The sequence below is a fragment of the Malania oleifera genome, chromosome 1, assembly GCF_029873635.1.
Source record: "Malania oleifera isolate guangnan ecotype guangnan chromosome 1, ASM2987363v1, whole genome shotgun sequence".
In the NCBI taxonomy this organism is placed as follows: Eukaryota; Viridiplantae; Streptophyta; class Magnoliopsida; order Santalales; family Ximeniaceae; genus Malania; species Malania oleifera.
In genome coordinates, this window is record NC_080417.1 from 6,066,531 (window position 1) to 6,086,170 (window position 19,640).

The 19,640-nt window shown below is 36.0% G+C and overlaps 1 protein-coding gene across 7 annotated transcripts in view; it reads right to left on the bottom strand.

Annotated features, from left to right (window-relative positions):
* Positions 1 to 16,441: 16,441 nt before the first annotated feature.
* LOC131162491 (uncharacterized) overlaps positions 16,442 to 19,640 on the bottom strand; it is a 43,666-nt gene continuing 40,467 nt past the window's right edge. For all 7 annotated transcript variants that reach the window (XM_058119081.1, XM_058119071.1, XM_058119061.1 and 4 more), the window contains exon 3: positions 16,442 to 17,720. In XM_058119081.1, the coding sequence (XP_057975064.1) occupies positions 16,869 to 17,720 (852 nt within the window). In that variant the 3' untranslated portion in view covers positions 16,442 to 16,868. The remainder of the gene's footprint in view (positions 17,721 to 19,640) is intronic.

Sequence of the window (19,640 nt, forward strand, 5' to 3'; positions counted from 1 at the left end):
TTATAGTTTATCACTCAAACTGTGTGGCATGAGTACGAGTATTTTATTGTATAAATCAGGATGTAGAATATTTTATGATGACACAGAACAAGTAAGATTTTATACAGAATTATTACAAGATATGATTCAGACAGATATATGATATAACAATTCTGTCGGCTTTATGTCGTGACAGTTTAGCCGACTTTATGTTGTGATAGTTTAGTCGGTTTTATGTTGTGATAGTTCAGATGACTTTATGCTATGATCATTTATGAAATGACAATTTATACATAAATTATGATATGACAAATTTTATGCAGAAATATGATAATGGGATTATGTTACGGTTATATTATATAAAATGTACTATATGGTAGCAGAAGCCTAATGGATTAGTTCAGAATTTTGAGCACGGTATTGTAGCTATTATGTTAGATCAGTGCCACCTCACTTCTCAGATAGAGTGTCGGTGATTGGATAGTTGATTGTGCCCAGAGAAGAGTAGAGTACCCCTCTGGCAGTCCAGACCAGGTTGGGTAGGCCAATCGTACTTACAGACATGTTATGTTTGACTTAGCGTGGTAGGCCAGCCATAGCTAAGTCTCGCCAACGGATTGCACAACCCAATCATGTGGGGGTAATACATGATATCAGTTTGCTATCCATCCAGGGAAAAATTTCAGTATTATACAGATATATATATCAGATGATTTACATATAGAGAAAAACTTATTGTGATAAAGTATGCTTATGTTAAAAAGTATGTATTTATCAAACTTATATATGTATGAGTACAGATTTACATGATTAACTAGTTAAAGTTAATTATTTATAGAATATGTTTATGATACACTAGAACTCATGTTGCCACACACTAATAATAACTTATTCCTTCTTACTGAGAGGTGTCTCACACCAAGAATTTTAACATTTCAAGAAATACGAGAAATCAAGTCTAGAGTGCTCCGAGAGGGATCTAGATAGTTCTGTTTAAAGTAAGTACCTGTAAGTACTGATATGTATATAGTGATGTTTTTGTGCACCATGGGTTGTAATTATGTTTATGGGAGATACTTATGTGATGATTGATGGTATTAGAACTCTGGTATTGTATCTAGGATTGTATGTATATGCTTCCACTATTTGGATTAGATGAATTTTGGATAGGTATACCCGTTATCCCACTTCAGGTCGGGTCACTATAGTTTGGTATTAGAGCATTTTTATATTTATAGCAGTATAAAATTTTAGGGTCGCTACAGTTTGGCATCAGAGCCCAGGTTACTAGGTTCTGTAGATTTCAGCGAATGACAATACCAGAGTATAGGAAGAAATCTTAATGAGGGTAGGATATGGGGTAGATCAGGATTTTAGTAAGTCATTATTGGAGGTTAAAGAGGAGTTTAGGGTTTAGTCTCATAGCCTGGAGGCAAGAATTCCATGACGATTTCTATGACTTTCCTAAAACGACGGTTTTCGGGAAAGCCATGGTAAACTAGCGTCGATTCTTGTTTCTGAGTGGTAAGACTGAATCTTAAATTTGGAATAAGGATGTTAAGTTGATTGGTTGTATTAGGATATCTGATGGTTTCTTAGTTAGTTAGATAAATGCATTGATCGTATTAAGGTAGTAGGATTCCAAGACTATTTTAATCTATTTTCAGGATGGACCCTGTGAGTAGCAATGCAAATGCTAGTGGTGGTAACGATGCAGGGCCTTCCAGCATGGGTGATAGTGATTCTAATACAGTGTTGCATAGTATCACTTAGCAAGTTATGGCAGAGATAGTGAGAAACTTATAGGAACAGGGCTGCCCATCAGCTTATTAGGGTTGCACGATAAAGTAGTTCACTCGTATGAATCCCCCCTTATTTTCAGGGGGAGCCGACTCATTTACTACAGAAAACTGGGTCTAGGAAATTGAAGAAATACTAGCAGTCCTCCCTTGCATTGAGGAACATAAAGTTTTATTTGCCATATTCAAGATGACCAGGGAGGCTAAACGCTGGTGGAGATCAGTGAGGTTATTAGAGGAGCAGGGACCAACATCCGTAGCTTTGACCTGGAGCCGCTTCAAGGAAATCTTCTTGGATTTGTATTTTCCCACTACTACTAGGAATTCTAAAGTAGAGGAATTTCTTAACCTGACCTAGGGGCACCTGACAGTTCGGTAGTATGCAGCTAGATTCGTTAAGCTGCCCCGTTTTGCCCCATATATGGTGTCAGATGAGAAGAAGAAGGTAAGGAGATTTGAGAGAGGTCTGAGACAGGGGCTTTATGAACAAGTAGTGGCATTTCAAGTCCATACCTTCTCAAAGTTAGTGGATAAGGCCACGGTTATAGAAACGAGCCTCCAGAGGAGCATAGGGGTGCAGAATTAGAGAAAGATGCCCATGCTTTCTAGTTTTCCAGTAAGTACAAGTTGGGGCTCATGGAAGAGAGATAGAAATAGTGGGGGCCAGAGATAGGAGATGAGGAGCCGAGGGTATCAGAGTGATCAGTCCTATCCTACTTGCCCTAGATGTAACAGGAGGCACGTGGGAGAGTGCCGGGCTAGAATGAATGTGTGTTATCGATGTGGTAGACCTGGTCACATGGCACGAGACTATCGTGTGCAGTCGAGCAATGCGCCTGCTCCTAGAAAATTTCGGGGGGGACAACCAGGCATGCCGAGGCGGCCATCAGAGGAATACTGCCCAGGCACGAGTCTACTCTCTCACACTAGGGGACGAAGAGACTGTCGGTGACGTGGTGACAAGTATTATTATTATTATTATTATTATTTTATTATTATTATTATTATTATTATTATCATTATCATTATTATCATTATTATTATTATTATTATTATCATTATTATTATTATCATTATTATCATTATTATCATCATCATCATCATCATCATCATTATTATTCTTATTATTATTATTATTATTATGATCATCATCATCATCATCATCATCATCATCATCATTATTATTATTATTATTATTATTATTATTATTATTATTATTATTTTGTTTTCAATTAAAGCTGTTATTTTGTTTGATTCAAGGGCAACGCACTCGTTTATATCTCAAGAATATATAAAACTGTATGGGATAGAAACTTAGTTATTGGATGCCAAATTATCTGTGGCCACACCGACAGAAGCAGTATTGGTATGTAGAAAAGTGCTTAAAGGCTATCCAGTGAATATTTAGGGGAGAATGGTGCCAGTCGATCTCATAGAGTTTGACATGCATGGATTTGACGTGATTTTGAGGATGGACTGGCTAGCCGCCAATTATGGCAGTATCGATTTTCATAAGAAAGAGATAGTATTCAAACCTCCTGGAGAACATGAGTATAGGTTTTCAGAGTCATGAGTTCACTTCTCACCACAGATAATGTCATTTATACAAGCGAGGAAACTACTTCTAGATGGATGCTAGGGATACTTAGCTTGTGTGAAGGAAGCGTTAGGGAGAGAATTAAAGTTTGAAGATATTCTAGTAGTAAGGAAATTCTTAGATGTATTTTCAAAGGATTTACCTGGGTTGCCTCCCGACTGTGAAATTGAATTCGTTGTTGACTTACTGCCAAGGATGCCACTTATTTCTAAGGTTCCTTATAGAATGACTCCAACTGAATTAAAAGAATTAAAGGAGCAGTTACGAGAATTACTGGATAAGGAATTTATCAGACCTAGTGTGTCATCCTGGGGAGCACCAATTTTGTTTGTAAAGAAGAAAGACAAGTCAATGAGGATGTGTATTGACTACAAGGAGATGAATAAAGTGATAGTTAAGAATAAGTATCCTTTTTCCCATTTTGATGATTTGTTTGACCAGCTTTAGGGAACATGGGTTTACTCTAAGATTGATCTTTGGTCTGGGTATCATCAGGTGAAAATTAAATTAGAAGATGTTTCAAAGATGACTTTCTGAACTAGATATGGCCATTATGAGTTCTTGGTTATGCCTTTCAGACTGACTAATGATCCTGCAACATTTATGGACCTGATGAATAGGGTTTTCCATGAATATCTGGACCAAGTTGTGGTAGTTTTCATTGACGATATACTGGTTTATTCGAAGAGTCTCGAGAAGCACGAAAAACATTTGAGGATGGTGCTTCAGGTATTGAGAGAAAAGAAGCTTTATGCTAAATTCAAAATAAATGTGAATTCTGACTAGAGAAAGTTACATTCCTTGGACATGTGATATTCGGGAACAGTATCTCTGCAGATCCAAGCAAGATAGAGGCAGTAGTGAATTGGGCGAGACCAAAGAATGTTCAAGAGATCAGAAGTTTCTTGGGTCTGGTAGGATACTACCTGTAACGACTCGAAAATTCTACTATTAATTTATATATATATATATATATATATATATATATATATATATATATAATATGTCTGCCCTAATACCAAACTGTGATGCCTTGTGCAATACTCCATACACAATCTTTATATAAAATACACTATAGTACCCTGTGATGCCCAAAGTGGCACCAGATACAACAGTCCTCATGTGGAGACCCGAAAATTATAATTATTAAATAATAGAGAGAAAAAAATTTTAAAGAAAAAAAAAAAAACAAAGCAGGGTTCATCGACGAACACCTTGGTTTCGTTGATGAACTCCCTGTGGGATTCATCGACGAAATTCAGTGTTTCGTAGACGAAGAGATACCAAGAGGGGGGTAATTCAAACTCATTGGTTCGTCGATGAGTTCTTTACCTTTGTCGATGAACTCCCTTCTTTTTTATCGATGAGTACACATGGCTCGTCGACGAAGCCACGTGTCAAGCCACCTATAAATACATGGAAATCGGGTTTTCAGCAAAGAATTCAGCCTCTTTCTCATTTTCTCTCTCTAGAAACGGATTCTCTGACTTCTCTCTAAGATTCCAGCCCCGTTTCTCTTTAGTTCAACGATAAGAAGCTGCAATGATGATCATAGGGAGATTCTCTACAACTTAACCGGAGCAGAATTTTGGTTTGAGAAGTTTGGGTATCATCTCTAAATCAAGGTAAGTAGGTTATTTTAGGGTTTTCATAGTTATTAGGTCTTTCTGAACCCAGATTTAGTATTAGATGTTGATATACTGGTGTTTAGAATGATTAAACTAGGGTATTATGATTTCAGGGTTTGAGTTTCCAAACACCGCAAGCATGGGTTAAGGATCCCAGCGGGTGTTATCTCAGGAACTTAGGTAAAATGATAAATAGTTTATAGTTTAGAAATGTGAGTATGATAATTATTCTGGATATTTAGTTGATTGACAGGGGGAAATATATATATATATATATATATATATATATATGTGTGTGTGTGTGTGTGTGTGTGTGTGTGTGTGTGTGTGTGTGTGTGTGTGTGTATGTGTAATTTCTGGGCGTTGAAATTGCGAATGCTGCAAGCGTGAAATAGGGCAATAATAAACAGTTTTCAGAAAGTTTAGTAAGGGAAATATGCTATGCTAATAAATTCAAAAATTTTATCAGTAAATTATAGTATTTGATTATGAGATACAGAGTATAAATTATACAATTATACAAATTTTAGTAAATGAGTTCTATTTATTAATTGTGTGGCTTGAGTCAATATTTGTTTAGTATAGTATTTATACAGTTTTCGGAATATCATGATCTACAGTATTTATGCACAGAAATATATTTTACCAGAATTATAAAATTATGATTTACAGTATATACACAGACATATATTTTATGGTATCCACAAAATACCATGATTACAAAATCATAACACTCAAACATTATAATTTATTCAGTTCAGATATTACAGATCATACAGATCAGATATTACAGATATTTTAGCTCAGATAACACAATTTATTCATATCAGTTTTACGGTGTCATGGTTATACAAAATCATGATGAAACAATAAGATATATATATACACACATAGAATAGTATTATACAGTATCAGACCCTGATGAATCAGATTAGTTATCAGAGCATGGTATCGTAGCTATTTCAGTTCAGAGTGCAACCATACATCTCAGATAGAGTATGGAACAACCGATTGTGCCACAAGTAGTGTGGAGTGCTCCCTGGCATCCAGACCAGGTGGAGTGGGCCTTTCGTGCTACAGCCATGTTTATGCGTACAGTTAGACTAGCACTGGTAGGCCAACCAGTGTTTAGTACCACCTACGAGTTGCACAACCAATCATGAGGGGTTAAATCATGACATACAGTTTTCCAAGGAAGTTTTCACAGTTATTTATATGTATACAAATTTACAAAATAATAACAGATGTATTATAATACTAGAAGTATGAATAATAGAAAGTTTAGATATTACAATTGTATTTTAAGCCACATAGGTGTGGGTTATACTGTATGTTATTTTACTTGTTATCTTGGTTTCAGTTATTTATCAGTATATTATTCATGTAAACTCATTTTCCACACACTGGTAATAACATATTTCATCTTAATGAATGTTGTCTCATCCCAGTAATTTAACATTTTTCAAGTGAACTAGTTAGACGAGCAGATCAAGCTTAGAGATAGAGAGGATATTTATAGTACCTTGTCTTTAGGGTAAGTGTTTTAGGGGAGATGTATTTTTGAGTAGATATTAGGAGGTTTGGTGGATGTTTCTGGAGTGATGTGTATATATATTTTGGGGAAAATACTGAAACTCTGGTATTGTATTTATAGTATTATAATCTTATGTTTTCCGTTGCATAAGTGTGTTATCTTATGAACAGGTTTTCCTCGGTGCCCACTTTGGGACTGAGATGTTATAGTAAATTTTTATTAAGGGTATCAGATTAATATGATTTTATAGTGTATATATATATATATATATATATATATATATATATATATATATATATAATGATTTGAATTTTCAAATCATTACAATTTGGTATCAGAGCCTAGGTTGTTAGGTTCTGTAGACTCTAGAGTACAGCGGGAAATAATACCAAAATATAGGAATGAATTTTTGAGGAAGATAGAAATTTTGATAGAACAGAATTTCAGTGAGTTAATGTTGGGAATTAGGATGAAAATTTAGAGTTTCGTTCTGCAGTCTGGAAATAGGAAATGATTTTCTTAGGGTGACGATTTTAGGAAAATCATAGTAAACTATCATCGGTTCTTATTTCCATACGGTAGGACCATACCTTAAATTAGTAATAGGAGGTATGAGGGTATCTTAGTTAGATTGATGTAAGAATAGCATTGTGAGGTTCGGATTCTTAGAATAATTTGGTGTTATTGCAGGATGGACCCTAGAGGTAGTAGTGCTCATGCTAGCGGCGATGATGGAGCAAGGCCTTCTAGCATAGGAGGCGGGGATTCTGATGCTATATTACACAGCGTAGCTCAGCAAGTTATGGCTGAGATTGCACGGAGCTCCAGGGAACAGGGAGGCCCGTCTGCAGTTCAGGGGTGTACGATAGAAAAGTTCACGAAGATGAATCCTCCAGCGTTTTCAGGAGGAGCTGACCCCGCAGTTGCGGATAACTGGATGCAAAAGATTGAGAAAATACTGACGATGCTCCACTGCACCAATGAGTAGAGGGTCCTCTATGCCACGTACAAGTTAACAGATGAGGCCGAGAGATGGTGGATGGTTACGAGATTGTTGGAGGAGCAGAGGCCCATACTAGTGGCTATGACTTGGAGCCGGTTCAGGGAGGTATTTTTTGACAGATATTTTCCTGCCACTGTCAGAGAGGCTAAGGTAGTGGAGTTTTTGAATTTGTCCTAGGAAAATCTTACAGCTCAGTAGTATGCAGTGAAGTTCATTGAGTTGTCACGCTTTGCCCCCTATGTCGTTCCAGATGAAGTTAAGAAGGTGAGGATGTTTGAGAGGGGTTTGAGGCGAGAAATATATAAACAAGCGGCAGTTCTAAAGGTGCATAATTTCTTTGAACTAGTTGACAGAGCCATAGTAGCAGAGGAGAGTGAACAGAAAGATGTGGGAGTACCGAACCAGAAGAAAAGGCCCACGCCTCTGGGTTTTTAGGCTGGTTCCAGTCGGGGCTTATGGAGAATAGATCAATACGGAGGAGGCTAGAGGCTAATGATGGGATACAGTGGTTTTCAGGGTGGGCAGACTTATCCTATTTGCCTTAGATGTGGCCAGAGGCATTTGGGAGAATGTAGAGTGGGAGAGAAAGTCTGCTATTGGTGTGGGAGATTCGTCCATATGGCACGATCATGTCGGGGACCGCTAACCCATGCACTAGCTCACAGACCATTCTGGGGTGGTTATCAGGCATCCCATGGAGGCCAGCAGAGGAACACAACTCTGGTGAGGGTTTATGCACTGATGCCAGGAGACGCCGAGGTTGTTGGAGACATTGTTACAGGTATATTTACTGCTTTACCATACAAGTTGTTGTTTTGTTTGACTCAGGTGCCAACCATTCCTTTGTATTGTTGGGATATGTTGAAATATCTGGGGTAGAGGCGCAGTTGTTAGATATTGAATTGTCAGTTGTCAAGCCGATTGGGTTAGTAGTGATGTGTAGGAGAGTATTTAAAAATTATCCAATAAGTATTCAAGAAAAAGTGTTACCAACCGACCTGGTAGTATTAGATATGCAGGGGTTTGATATGATATTGGGTATGAACTGGCTGACAGCTAACTATGCCAGCATTGACTACCATAAAAAAGAAGTGATCTTTAGAACCCCGGGTGAGTAAGAATTCAAATTTGTGGGATCACGTGTGCACAACTCACCACAATTAGTATCGGCTATTCAAGCAAGGAGGCTGCTTCAGGGTGGTTGTCAGGGGTATGTTGCGTATATAAAGGAGATGCCAAAAGAAGAATTGAAATCGACTGATATTCTAGTAGTTAGGGAATTTCTAGATGTTTTTCCAAAGGAGTTACCTGGTTTACCACCAGACCGAGAGATTGAACTTGCTATCGATTTACTAGCAGGGTTAGCACTAATATCTAAAGCACCCTACAGAATGGCTCCAGCTGAACTAAAAGAACTGAAATACTAGTTGCAGAAGTTGTTGGATAAATGATTTATTAGACGTAGCGTGTCGCCTTAGGGAGCACCAGATTGTTTGTAAAGAAGAAATACGGGACTATGAGGAGGTGCATTGATTATAGAGAAATAAATAAAGTAACAATTAAGAATAAATATCATTTTCCCAGAATTGATCATTTATTTGATCAGATATATATATATATATATATATATATATCAAATGATTTACATATACAAAGAAACTTATTATGAGAAAGTATGTTTATGTTGAAAAGTATGTATTTATCAGACTTATATATGTATGATTACAGATTTACATGATTTACCAGTTAAAGTTAATTATTTATAGAATATGTTTATGATAAACTGGAACTCATGTTGCTACACTGATAATAACATATTCCTCTTTACTAAGAGGTGTCTCACCCCAAGAATTTTAACATTTCAGGAAATACGAGAAATCAAGTCTAGAGTGCTCCGGGAAAGATCTAGATAGTTTTGTTTAAAGTAAGTACCTATGAGTACTGATATGTATACAGTGATGGTTTTGTGCACCATGGGTTGTAATTATGTTTATGGGAGATACTTATGTGATGATTGATGGTATTAGAACTCTAGTATTGTATTTGTGATTGTATGTATATGTTTCCGTTATTTGGATTTGATGAATTTTAGACAGGTATACCTGTTATCCCACTTTAGGTCGGGTCACTACAGTTTGATATCAGAGCATTTTTATATTTATAGCAATATAAAATTTTAGGGTCGCTACACACATTGATGCATGGTGCTTGCAAACTTTTCTAGATGATCCTCATTATTTATCTACATTTATTCTTGGGTTTTGCTCTTGTTTATAAAATATCCTTCTCCTTTCCCATTTCTCCTCAGTTTTCCCATTCTTTACTATTCTTCATTTTATTATTCTCTTGAATGCTATTTGATCCAAACTAGTGTCCATAAAATATTTTGTAGTTTTTGTGGTATGAGTCTCATTTGATCCTTTTCCCTTTATTATATAAATTTGTTAGTTCATGGAGGGCCTATTGTAACGCCCCAAAAAATAATATGCATGGAAGTGATAAAAAAATTAATATTATAATAAATTAATTAATTGAATAAACAAATAATTAAATAATTATTTAATCCCCCCATTTCTCTCTCTCTCTCTCTCTCTCTCTCTCTCTCTCTCTCTCTCTCTCTCCTCGATTTTCTTGGCAAAACGTGCGCCGATTGAAGAATGGAAAATATCCCTAGGTTCTATTTTCAGTCACCAACATTTTAATCGGGAAAATTTCATAGTTTAGACGCCGTAGGCACCACTCATGGAATAAGGTAAGAGGAATAGATTATGTCAATTATTTTCAGAAAAATTAAACAATTAAATTGTAGTATTTAATTATTAAATTGTCGTATTTGATTAAATTAGATTTTTTTTTGGAAATATTTTGGAATTAAGTCAAAATGTAGGGATTTGATTAAATTAGATTTTTTAGGATATAATGGAATTAAATTAATAGGTGAATAAAATATGTTTTTCCCAGACAGTTGTATATTATAGTTTATTACCCAAACTATGTGGCATGAGTATGATTATCTTTATTGTATAAATCAGCATGTTAGATTATTTTCTGAATAAACAGAATGGGTATGATTTGATGATGATTTTCAGGAAATGTGGTAAAAAATTATGGAATTATGATATATATATATATATATATATATATATATATATATATATATATATATATATATATATATGGCTGTGTGCCGATTCTAAATGGTTGTGTGCCGATGATAAATGGTTGTGTGACGATTATGAAAATTATGAAATGACAGATTTTATACAAATTGATGAAAATGAGATCAAGTTATTGATTTATTACTTAAAATGTAATATATGGATTAAGTATCATGTAGGCCAGATATAATGAAAGCACGGTACTATAGCTATAGAGAAGAAGTATAGTGCAACCACACTAGTATGATAGTGTTGGTATGGAATGGTCGATTAGGCCTGAGTAGAGCTCCTTCTGAAGGGCATTCCAAGAGACCCCTCCCAAAGGATTTTTCGAGATAGGGTAGGCAAATTGTACTGACAAACATGACTATATTGACTTAGCACTGGTCAGTCGGCCTAATACTAAGTCCAACCTTTGGGCCGCACAACCCGTCATGGGGGTGAAACATATCGATAGCCCAATAAGGAAGGTACTTCTATGCATATATGTGAATTAATATATAAAATGAACTACATTGAAACAGATTTATGAAATAAAGGAAAGTTAAGTATTTTTAAATATAGGTGTGAGTTACAGTTTATTTATGTAGTTTTCTTTAAAGTGAAATTAACGGTTATATTATGTCTACACTAAAAACTCATGCTAGCCACACACTAATGATATCTATTCCATCTTACTAAGAGGTGTCTCACCCCATCATTATTTAATATTTTTCAGATACCATGAGAAGATTAGCCAAAGTCAGAGTAGCGCAGTGGAAGCGTGGCTGGGATAAAAGGTCTTGTTTAGAATTTTTATTATCTTAATTGTGTTGTGATGAGTTCAGAACTTTATTGTGATATTGGGATGAATATTTTTATAATTTTTGGGGAATTTAGTACTCTGGTAATGTCTATTGGAGATCTTCTGTTGTATGATAGTTGTGGTATCAGAAATTTATTTAATATAACCCCTCCGAACCCCTTTCCAGGTTCGAGTCGTTACACCTACAATCTATAATCTTTATGGAATTTCCACATACTATCATCAATTGAATTACCCAAGAAGAATCCCGTACCTTCACCTTCATGGGAACAAACAAGGAGGTATAACCCCTCTCATGGGAAAACTTGGCCTTTTGTGGCCCACAGTCCACTAATTTTATCACACTCTTGTTGATGTTAGTGTTAGGCTTTTTGATCTTGAAGACCAAGCTCAAACCATGAGTTAAGGAAATTTTTTGGTATGAAGACTTTTTCAAACCAAGTCTTTGTCTTCATTTTTACCCCTTCTTTTTTGCAATCTTAAATTACTATAATATCTATACCTATTAGCATGCCTCCAACAATTATTGGCTAACCTTAGTTTGTTTTGCATCACTTCTCCACCTCTAAGGCCACACCTTAATTTTCAAATTATTTAAGGCTTGCTTTTAATTGAAGACCTATTCTATGAGGTGGGCTAGTGGTACTTCATGTCTAGTCCGCCTCGACTATAAGTTTTTCTCCATTGGCCCCTTTCTCACACATGGATTGAAGAGAAATTTCTTCTTTGCTTTAGGTCAGCTAAGCTTGAAGGCCCGGCCATGATGTGATTCTAACTTAAAAAGGTAACTTAACCATTTTTTTTCTTTGACTCTTAAATTTTCAACAAATTTATTCTAATTTTATATGTCTACAACTCAGCAAGGAGCTTGCCCCTCTCTATCTCCTCAAGATTTATAGGTGATAGGAACAAAAATACATAACCAACCATAGCATCATCCACTACCAAGAGGTCTTAAAGGAAGCTCACATCATACATTGCAGACTTAGACCCATTCTTGAAGGTTTTCAAACTCACTTGATATGTTTTATTTCTTTTCTAATTTTCTCTTGTGATTGTTCAGAATGGTTGACAATAAGGATTTTGAAGAGAACGGAGAGGGGGTGTCAGTACTTTCCTCTCACATACCACACTCCCCCTAACATGATTGTGCAAATCATGACCTACTTGTTCTTTGAACCTTAGTGTAGCTAGAAGACCAAGTAATTAGTGGTACTCATTAATAGGTGGTCTAATTGTGCCTATAGTAGAACAGGATAGTGGCGATTATATTGATTCATAATTGACTCATTTCTTACTCTTACCACTCATTAGCTCAAGCTCACCATCCGATTTGAAGCATTTCAGGTCACCTCTAGGCATGATAACTGTTCCTAAGAACATTGTAGTAAGGTTTGTGATACGTGAAACATAGTAAAAATGGAAAGTCAACAAACATTCTAGTTAATCTCCCTATCTATGCTACTTTTTCTTACAAATAGAATTATAAATTAATAATCCACTAACTATATTGAATGTTTATCTTTATTTTGTTAAAATCAATTAGTCAAGAAAAAAAATTTCAAGCCAAATCATTTAAGTGTTTAATCTAAGATATGTATGTAAAAGGTTGACCAATTGGTCTTTATAGAAATTTTTGTGGAACTTATTTACAACTAGTCATTGGACTTGAATCTATGTTATTTAACATAATCCTTGTATAAATTCCAATATACCTTAGAGGCAATCTATTTTCTACTTTATTCTTAATCAGATTTCTACAACGAGAGAAACTTAATCCCATCGCCAACCATAATAAATTAGTTTCTCATACGATTGTATAGAGTACATGGAAGAATACTATTTGGAAATTATATTGAATAAGAACCACTTGAAAATATTAGTTCCAAACCAAAATTAATTAAGCCAAATCTAATTTCTTATAATATAGTAGTGATTTTTTTTAGATAATTCTACGATAAGATGAAAAATCCACCTCCTATTGTCCCTAATTATCACCTAGAAACCATTTGTCCCTGCCATTCTTTTAGAGAAAGAATAAGAATTTTCATCTACACTAATTTTAACCCAACTAGGGACTAGACAATTCTAAGAAATATGGAATCTCTTATATCTAAGAGAAGGAACATTTTCAAGAGGAATATCTCAACTTGTTTCAAGGGGAATATCTCAACTTGACCTTAAGTCTACTTGACCTTAAATTAGACCCAACCTCAAGTTTCCTTGACCTCAAATCAGACACAAGTTGGTTCGCCCCAACTTTAATTTAGTCCACCTTTTGTCTAACTTCAAGTTACCTTAGTAAGACTTTAACTCAGCTTAGCCTAGCCTTAAAGACAATGGAGCTTGACCTTAAGGGCAACTCTATCTAATGAACCAACTCATCACACAAGCATGTAACAAGTTACTAACTCTAGCATTTTAGCCTAGCACAAGAGAAAAAAGAGTTGGGGGAGTTTTATTTTCATCTCTTACTTTCAACCTTGTGTCCCGACTTCAAGTAAAGAAAAGCTAGTAAAAGTATAAAATGAGTTAGTAAAGAATATTTATTCACAATTCCTACTTGCTCCCAACCTAAGACCAAAGAGTAGGGAAAAACATATTTCCAGTAGCTTTTTCTGATTTAAACATTGATGGAGAGCTAGTGAGGAACAAACAAACTTGATGTTATTCTACTAGTCTACTTCCATATATAACCTTCAATTCAAACGTGAAAGAATGGGAGGCAATTGATAAGATGTAGTTTAGTTAGTTTTGCCCACCAAGACTAAGACTTGATTGGAGATTTTCCATTGCTACATTCTCAAATAATACGCTAACAAGTACAAATTTGTCTCTCTTTTTTTTTTTTTTTTTGGGTCAACTAGGTTGGGGTTGGACTATGTAATGAGAGGTAGTTTATTTCTCTCATCCTATACTCCTTCCTAATCCTCTCAAGGTTCAAACTAAAGACTCCAATATAAAAGTCCCTAACATAAACCATTTAGATGTCCCCAAAACTGTTCGCACACAAACGAATATAATTTAATAAAATTCAAGGATGTCCTTATAACGGACGAAGTCATCAACCTGTTTAAGCTTAAGGTATTATTGTTTTAGACGTTTAAATTTATGCACTCGCAACATTTAGTCCTCAATTTAGATTAGGCACAAAAAAGGGTCTCGCGAAAGCTAGTTATCCCAAAATTTCTCAAGTGACCTCCATTTTTATTATTTTTTTGCTCCATTTTTCAAGTTATACAATGTATAAGAAAAGTAGCTAATCTCCTACCTCATACCCTTTCTTGTCCCTTCCAAGATCGGAATGTAAAATCTTAGCCACGAAAGTCACAAACTTCAATTTAGCCACTAAAATATTCTTTTATAACCCTCTCTTCTATCATGATAGACAAAACAAAGCAATTTTATAGTTGCTGATGATACCAAGATTAGGTTCCAAACCAAACCAAACCATTTTCTTGCATCAAGGCAGTGTGTGTGCGTGTGTGAGAGGGTTGGGGTTTAGCATATTCTTGTCATAATCTTTCCAAGTTCGATTGACTTTGGCCGGTGCATAATCCATGCTATGATGGGACATGGTTGTGTTGAATTTTGGGTATCCACCCGTTCCAATGATTTGATTGTTTTCATATATAACTAATTAAGCTATCCATCAACTATATAATAAACACAAATTGCAACCCTATCCATTAAACTATCTATCTATATATATTTTATGCAAATACTAGTACTTTACTAATTGAGCTATCCACCAACTATATAATAAACACAAATTGCAAACCTATCCATTAAACTATCCATACTTATATTTTATGCAAGTAATAATACTTAAGTGACCAGTTAAACCAATCAAGTTGACATGACTTCCGTCAACCCCCACCCACACATTAAAGGTGAGTGAGACCCCTGCCCCTGCTCTAGGTAGCTCACATGCATATATAGAATAAGTTCAGCTTTACACTTTCAGGGTGGATTGAAATTTCAAATTGCATTTCATCCCCTGCCCCCGCTGGCCTGCCAGCCCCATGCCAGCAACAAAATAGGATTTTGAAAAAAAATAAATCTTATGTGACTTGACTGCTAAAAAATAAAAGTTAACTTCTGAGTTTTCTTTATGAAAAATAAAAAAGATATACATTATTGCAATAATTTAATTACATGAGACCTTATTTGTAGACGAGGTTGAAGTCGCCTTTACACACAATAAAGGTCATATGGAAGATGTCCGATGAAATTTTTTAGAGCAACTCATGTCACAAGGAGGGCAAGAGAGTTAACATCTCTATTGATGCAAGTAAGATGATTTTCAAAATGAAGAGAATTTTTTATTCGTGTCCTCAATTACACCTCTAGCATTAGATACAAAATTTTAATCACGTTTTTCTTCCATGTGGATAAATATATCGGTGATAAACTAAAATATCAAAAAATAAAAATAATTTAAAATATTTATTGGTTGGATTAATATTCACATACACTACCACATTTCAACTGCATCCTCGTCATCCTAAAGTAAACCATCAACTATCCCCACTCCATTCAAAATTGAACCACCAGCACCCTCTTTACTATCCCTACTCCTTTGGCAACTGAAATCAAATATTTCTTGATGTAGCACCCAAAAAAAAAATTAAATATAATAAAAATTTTAGCTAATGAATTGATATATAATAAATAAATGAACAATAATTGAAAAAAAATGCCACTTATCATGCAAGGAAGGAACCTTGATATCCCCTACCAACTTGTTCGTCCAACAACTTCACTGTCACAAATCACCCACAAGTTTTTATGCAACCTACATAAATTTTCTTGTTGGGTATGAGCTCATGAGAGTTGAAGCAGGGAAGTAAAAGAGTTACTAATGAAAAGGATCCATTCTCCTAGCAGGTAGAAATTCTAAAAGACGCCACAACATGGGAACCTACAAGACCCATAAAAAAAATACTAAGATTAGGATCAGATGGTTAAATCTTGTTTCTGCATCCCCATCAACATTTAGCAGCTAATGAGATTTTAGATCATTTACACAACTGCCTCTCTCTCTCTCTCTCTCTCTCTCTCTCTCTCTCTCTCTCTCTCTCATACCAATGTTTCAGCAGAAATATACAGTATAGAAGTAAAATCTCCACTAGATGGATAATCATTCCTTGAAACTGACCTTTAAAACTACTATGAACAACCTAAACAGAGCTGCAAAATCACCAGCAGCACTCAAGACTAAAATTCTACATGATTATTGAGCTGTGCACAATAAGAGAATGCTTCTGAATTGCAACAACACGCAATAAAAAGCCGTGAAAGATTTACCGAGAGCCCTCTCATATGGTACACTAAACTCTCATACAAACATGAAAACCCCATATCATTGTTTGGCACTCCACCCAGAAGGTAGTCTCCACCTTCTATGCCAATAGATTGAAACTCTGGACCATAATGGGAACCCAAAATTGTATTCGAGAGGCCAGTCAGACACTCCACCCACCATTAAGGGCAACCATACATATCTTGAATCCCTCAAATCAGCTGGATTCCACCGATCTGCCATAAAAATGAACCAACCTGGGAACCCTGGCATGGGAACAACAAAAGTGCTCTGAGCAAAAAACGTTGCCAGTCGAAAAATTTTGTTTCCTCCTATGCAAGGGTTTCCCATTGTCTCCCATGGCCCCATGATAGACTCAGCAGCATGAGCCAGCGCCTCATTTGGAGCCCACCCTGTGCAGCCCGATGTGATCATATAATAAGTCCCCTGGTGCTTGAACAGAGCAGGGGCTTCCCGATGTTGTCCCGTCAGAATCCTTCTCGCGATCTGTGTCACATCCAGATAATCTTCAGTCAGCGGCCCTATGTGCAGTTCGCTATTGTCCTCAGAAGAGTAAATGAGATATGCTACACCATTGTCATCCTTGAAGACTGTCATGTCCCTACTGTCACATCCATGAGGCCGTTTGCTGTATAGGTAATCAAAGGGACCAGCAGGATAATCGCTGATGGCAACACCAACGGCAGCTCTCGTATAGTTGGCATCATCAATGTGCATCCACATTACATATTTTCTGGTCTTCTCATTGTAAATTACCTTTGGCCTTTCAAGCACATTGGACTTGTGGAGATCATGAGTTTCGTTTGTTTCCTCCGCTGCCAGCACAATGCCCTCATTTTTCCAAGTCCACAAGTCCTTGGAAGAGTAGCAACCCACTCCAATTATGTCAACCTACAGATAGAAGGGAGAACAAAAAACACACCAATTAGAAAGGAATTCATATAAAACAGTTACATGTCTAGTTAATGTAAAAATATTATACACTATATCTCACCCTTTCTAAGTAATCAGCTATATGCACAGTTAATGGTAATATATTACATATATATAGAAGTCTTGAACCCTCAAGCATCAGTGCTGGATCGAGTTTTGAAAGCAGTCACTTCATAAATCTTGGACAACATCCAGACCTCCCCCTTCCAGGAACCTACCTAGTCAGACCAGCGGTTGACCACAATAATGGCTTTCAATCTTATCACAGTTAGAAACCACGGCAAGAGTGTAACATAGGCTCGTGTCTATTTAACACAGGTATATAGGAGACAGCAAGGTAACATCAAAGAAAACATGAACTGTGAAGCGCATCCTAGTTCCAGAAATTTTCTGATGCAAAAATATCATATATGTCAGTACAGTCATAATGGTGCCCCTCAAAACATGAAAATAGAAAGTGCCCTTTTACACAGGTTAGTCACCCTCGTGTCACAAGATTGTTTCAACAACAGGAGTGCTTTTCATCAGATTTTCAGTCTTCAATTGCAATACTGAGCTTGTATGGTATTTTGGATTATTTCAAAATCATCAAAAAAGAATCCTCTCTTATTGGAGATTGTAACAATGGGACCACACAACTCAAAGGTAATTTCCAGATCTAAATTACTCAGAGACAGGCTTACTGATCATAAGTTCATAACAGCTGCTCAAAGTTTGAAGCGAACTCCCTCGCTAGATGAATGGATGAGGGACCAGTGTTTAGAAAATTCATACCCCTCGCATCAGGTCATGAATTTTATGACTTCAACTTCCATACAGAGTTTAGAATTTAGATGTTACTCCTCCATTAATCAATGCATCATAATCATGGAGTAGTACAACTGCAAACTATAAGCGCATGTCCTCATGCTCCCATTACCCCTGAAACTAGGATTTTTCCTAGTTCATGAATACTTCTGCACCCATAATTAGTATCAGTCAAGAAACGTAATTCAATCTCCCGACTCCCTACAACTTCCTCAGAAAATGATACAGTTGGAGGCTACTCTCCCCTCTAAAAAATATAAAAACAACTTGTTGTACCTTAGAGTTCAACAGTTCCTAACTAGCAAAAACAAATATCCCAGATCCCTCCCACTCTTGCATATCATAATTTGCATCTCTCAGGAGAAAAACGCCCATTCCCTGTCACAATGCTCACAAGCTCATCATAAAAACTATCCATGCACATTGCCCATACTCCCTATACATCACCAGCATTTTCGCAACCACAAGCAGAGCTAAGCCTAAACATTTCATAACCTTTCTGTTCTCAATTATAGTCAGTAGACCTTAACTCACATGTTGTATGTATGGAATGGCATTTGAACAGAATCGTCACTTCAATAGCAAATGTGACGTTGAACTATGAGCATGGTTAGATTGATCAGATTTTGGAAGTCTGGAGTCAGAAATTGCAGTTCGTATGTCCAAGAAAGCACAATTTGATCATAAAAAAACTGGCCATTGTAGTTTAGGAAGAATAATTGGTTATTTATTTTGCCTCATGATATTTATTCTTGTTGAGAACTGCACTTGAGTTTGTCCCACATAGGAAAAGTTGAGTGGGTGATGGGTGCTTATTATATACATCCTTGGGGCCAAGACCTAATAGCTTAAGCTTTTGGGTCAAGTTGGTACTCACCAATGTATATCAAACCCCTCAGCCCCATATAAATGTTCTCATTTTCCCTTTTTATGCCTTCGCCAATGCCCTTATGCTTCATAATAAAATCTGTCATTCAAGAGAGGAATTATTTGCAATAAATAGAGGATTTATTCTGTATTCAAGAGATGAGTTATTTGCATTAAAGAGAATTTTGACTTTTGAAGGGAATT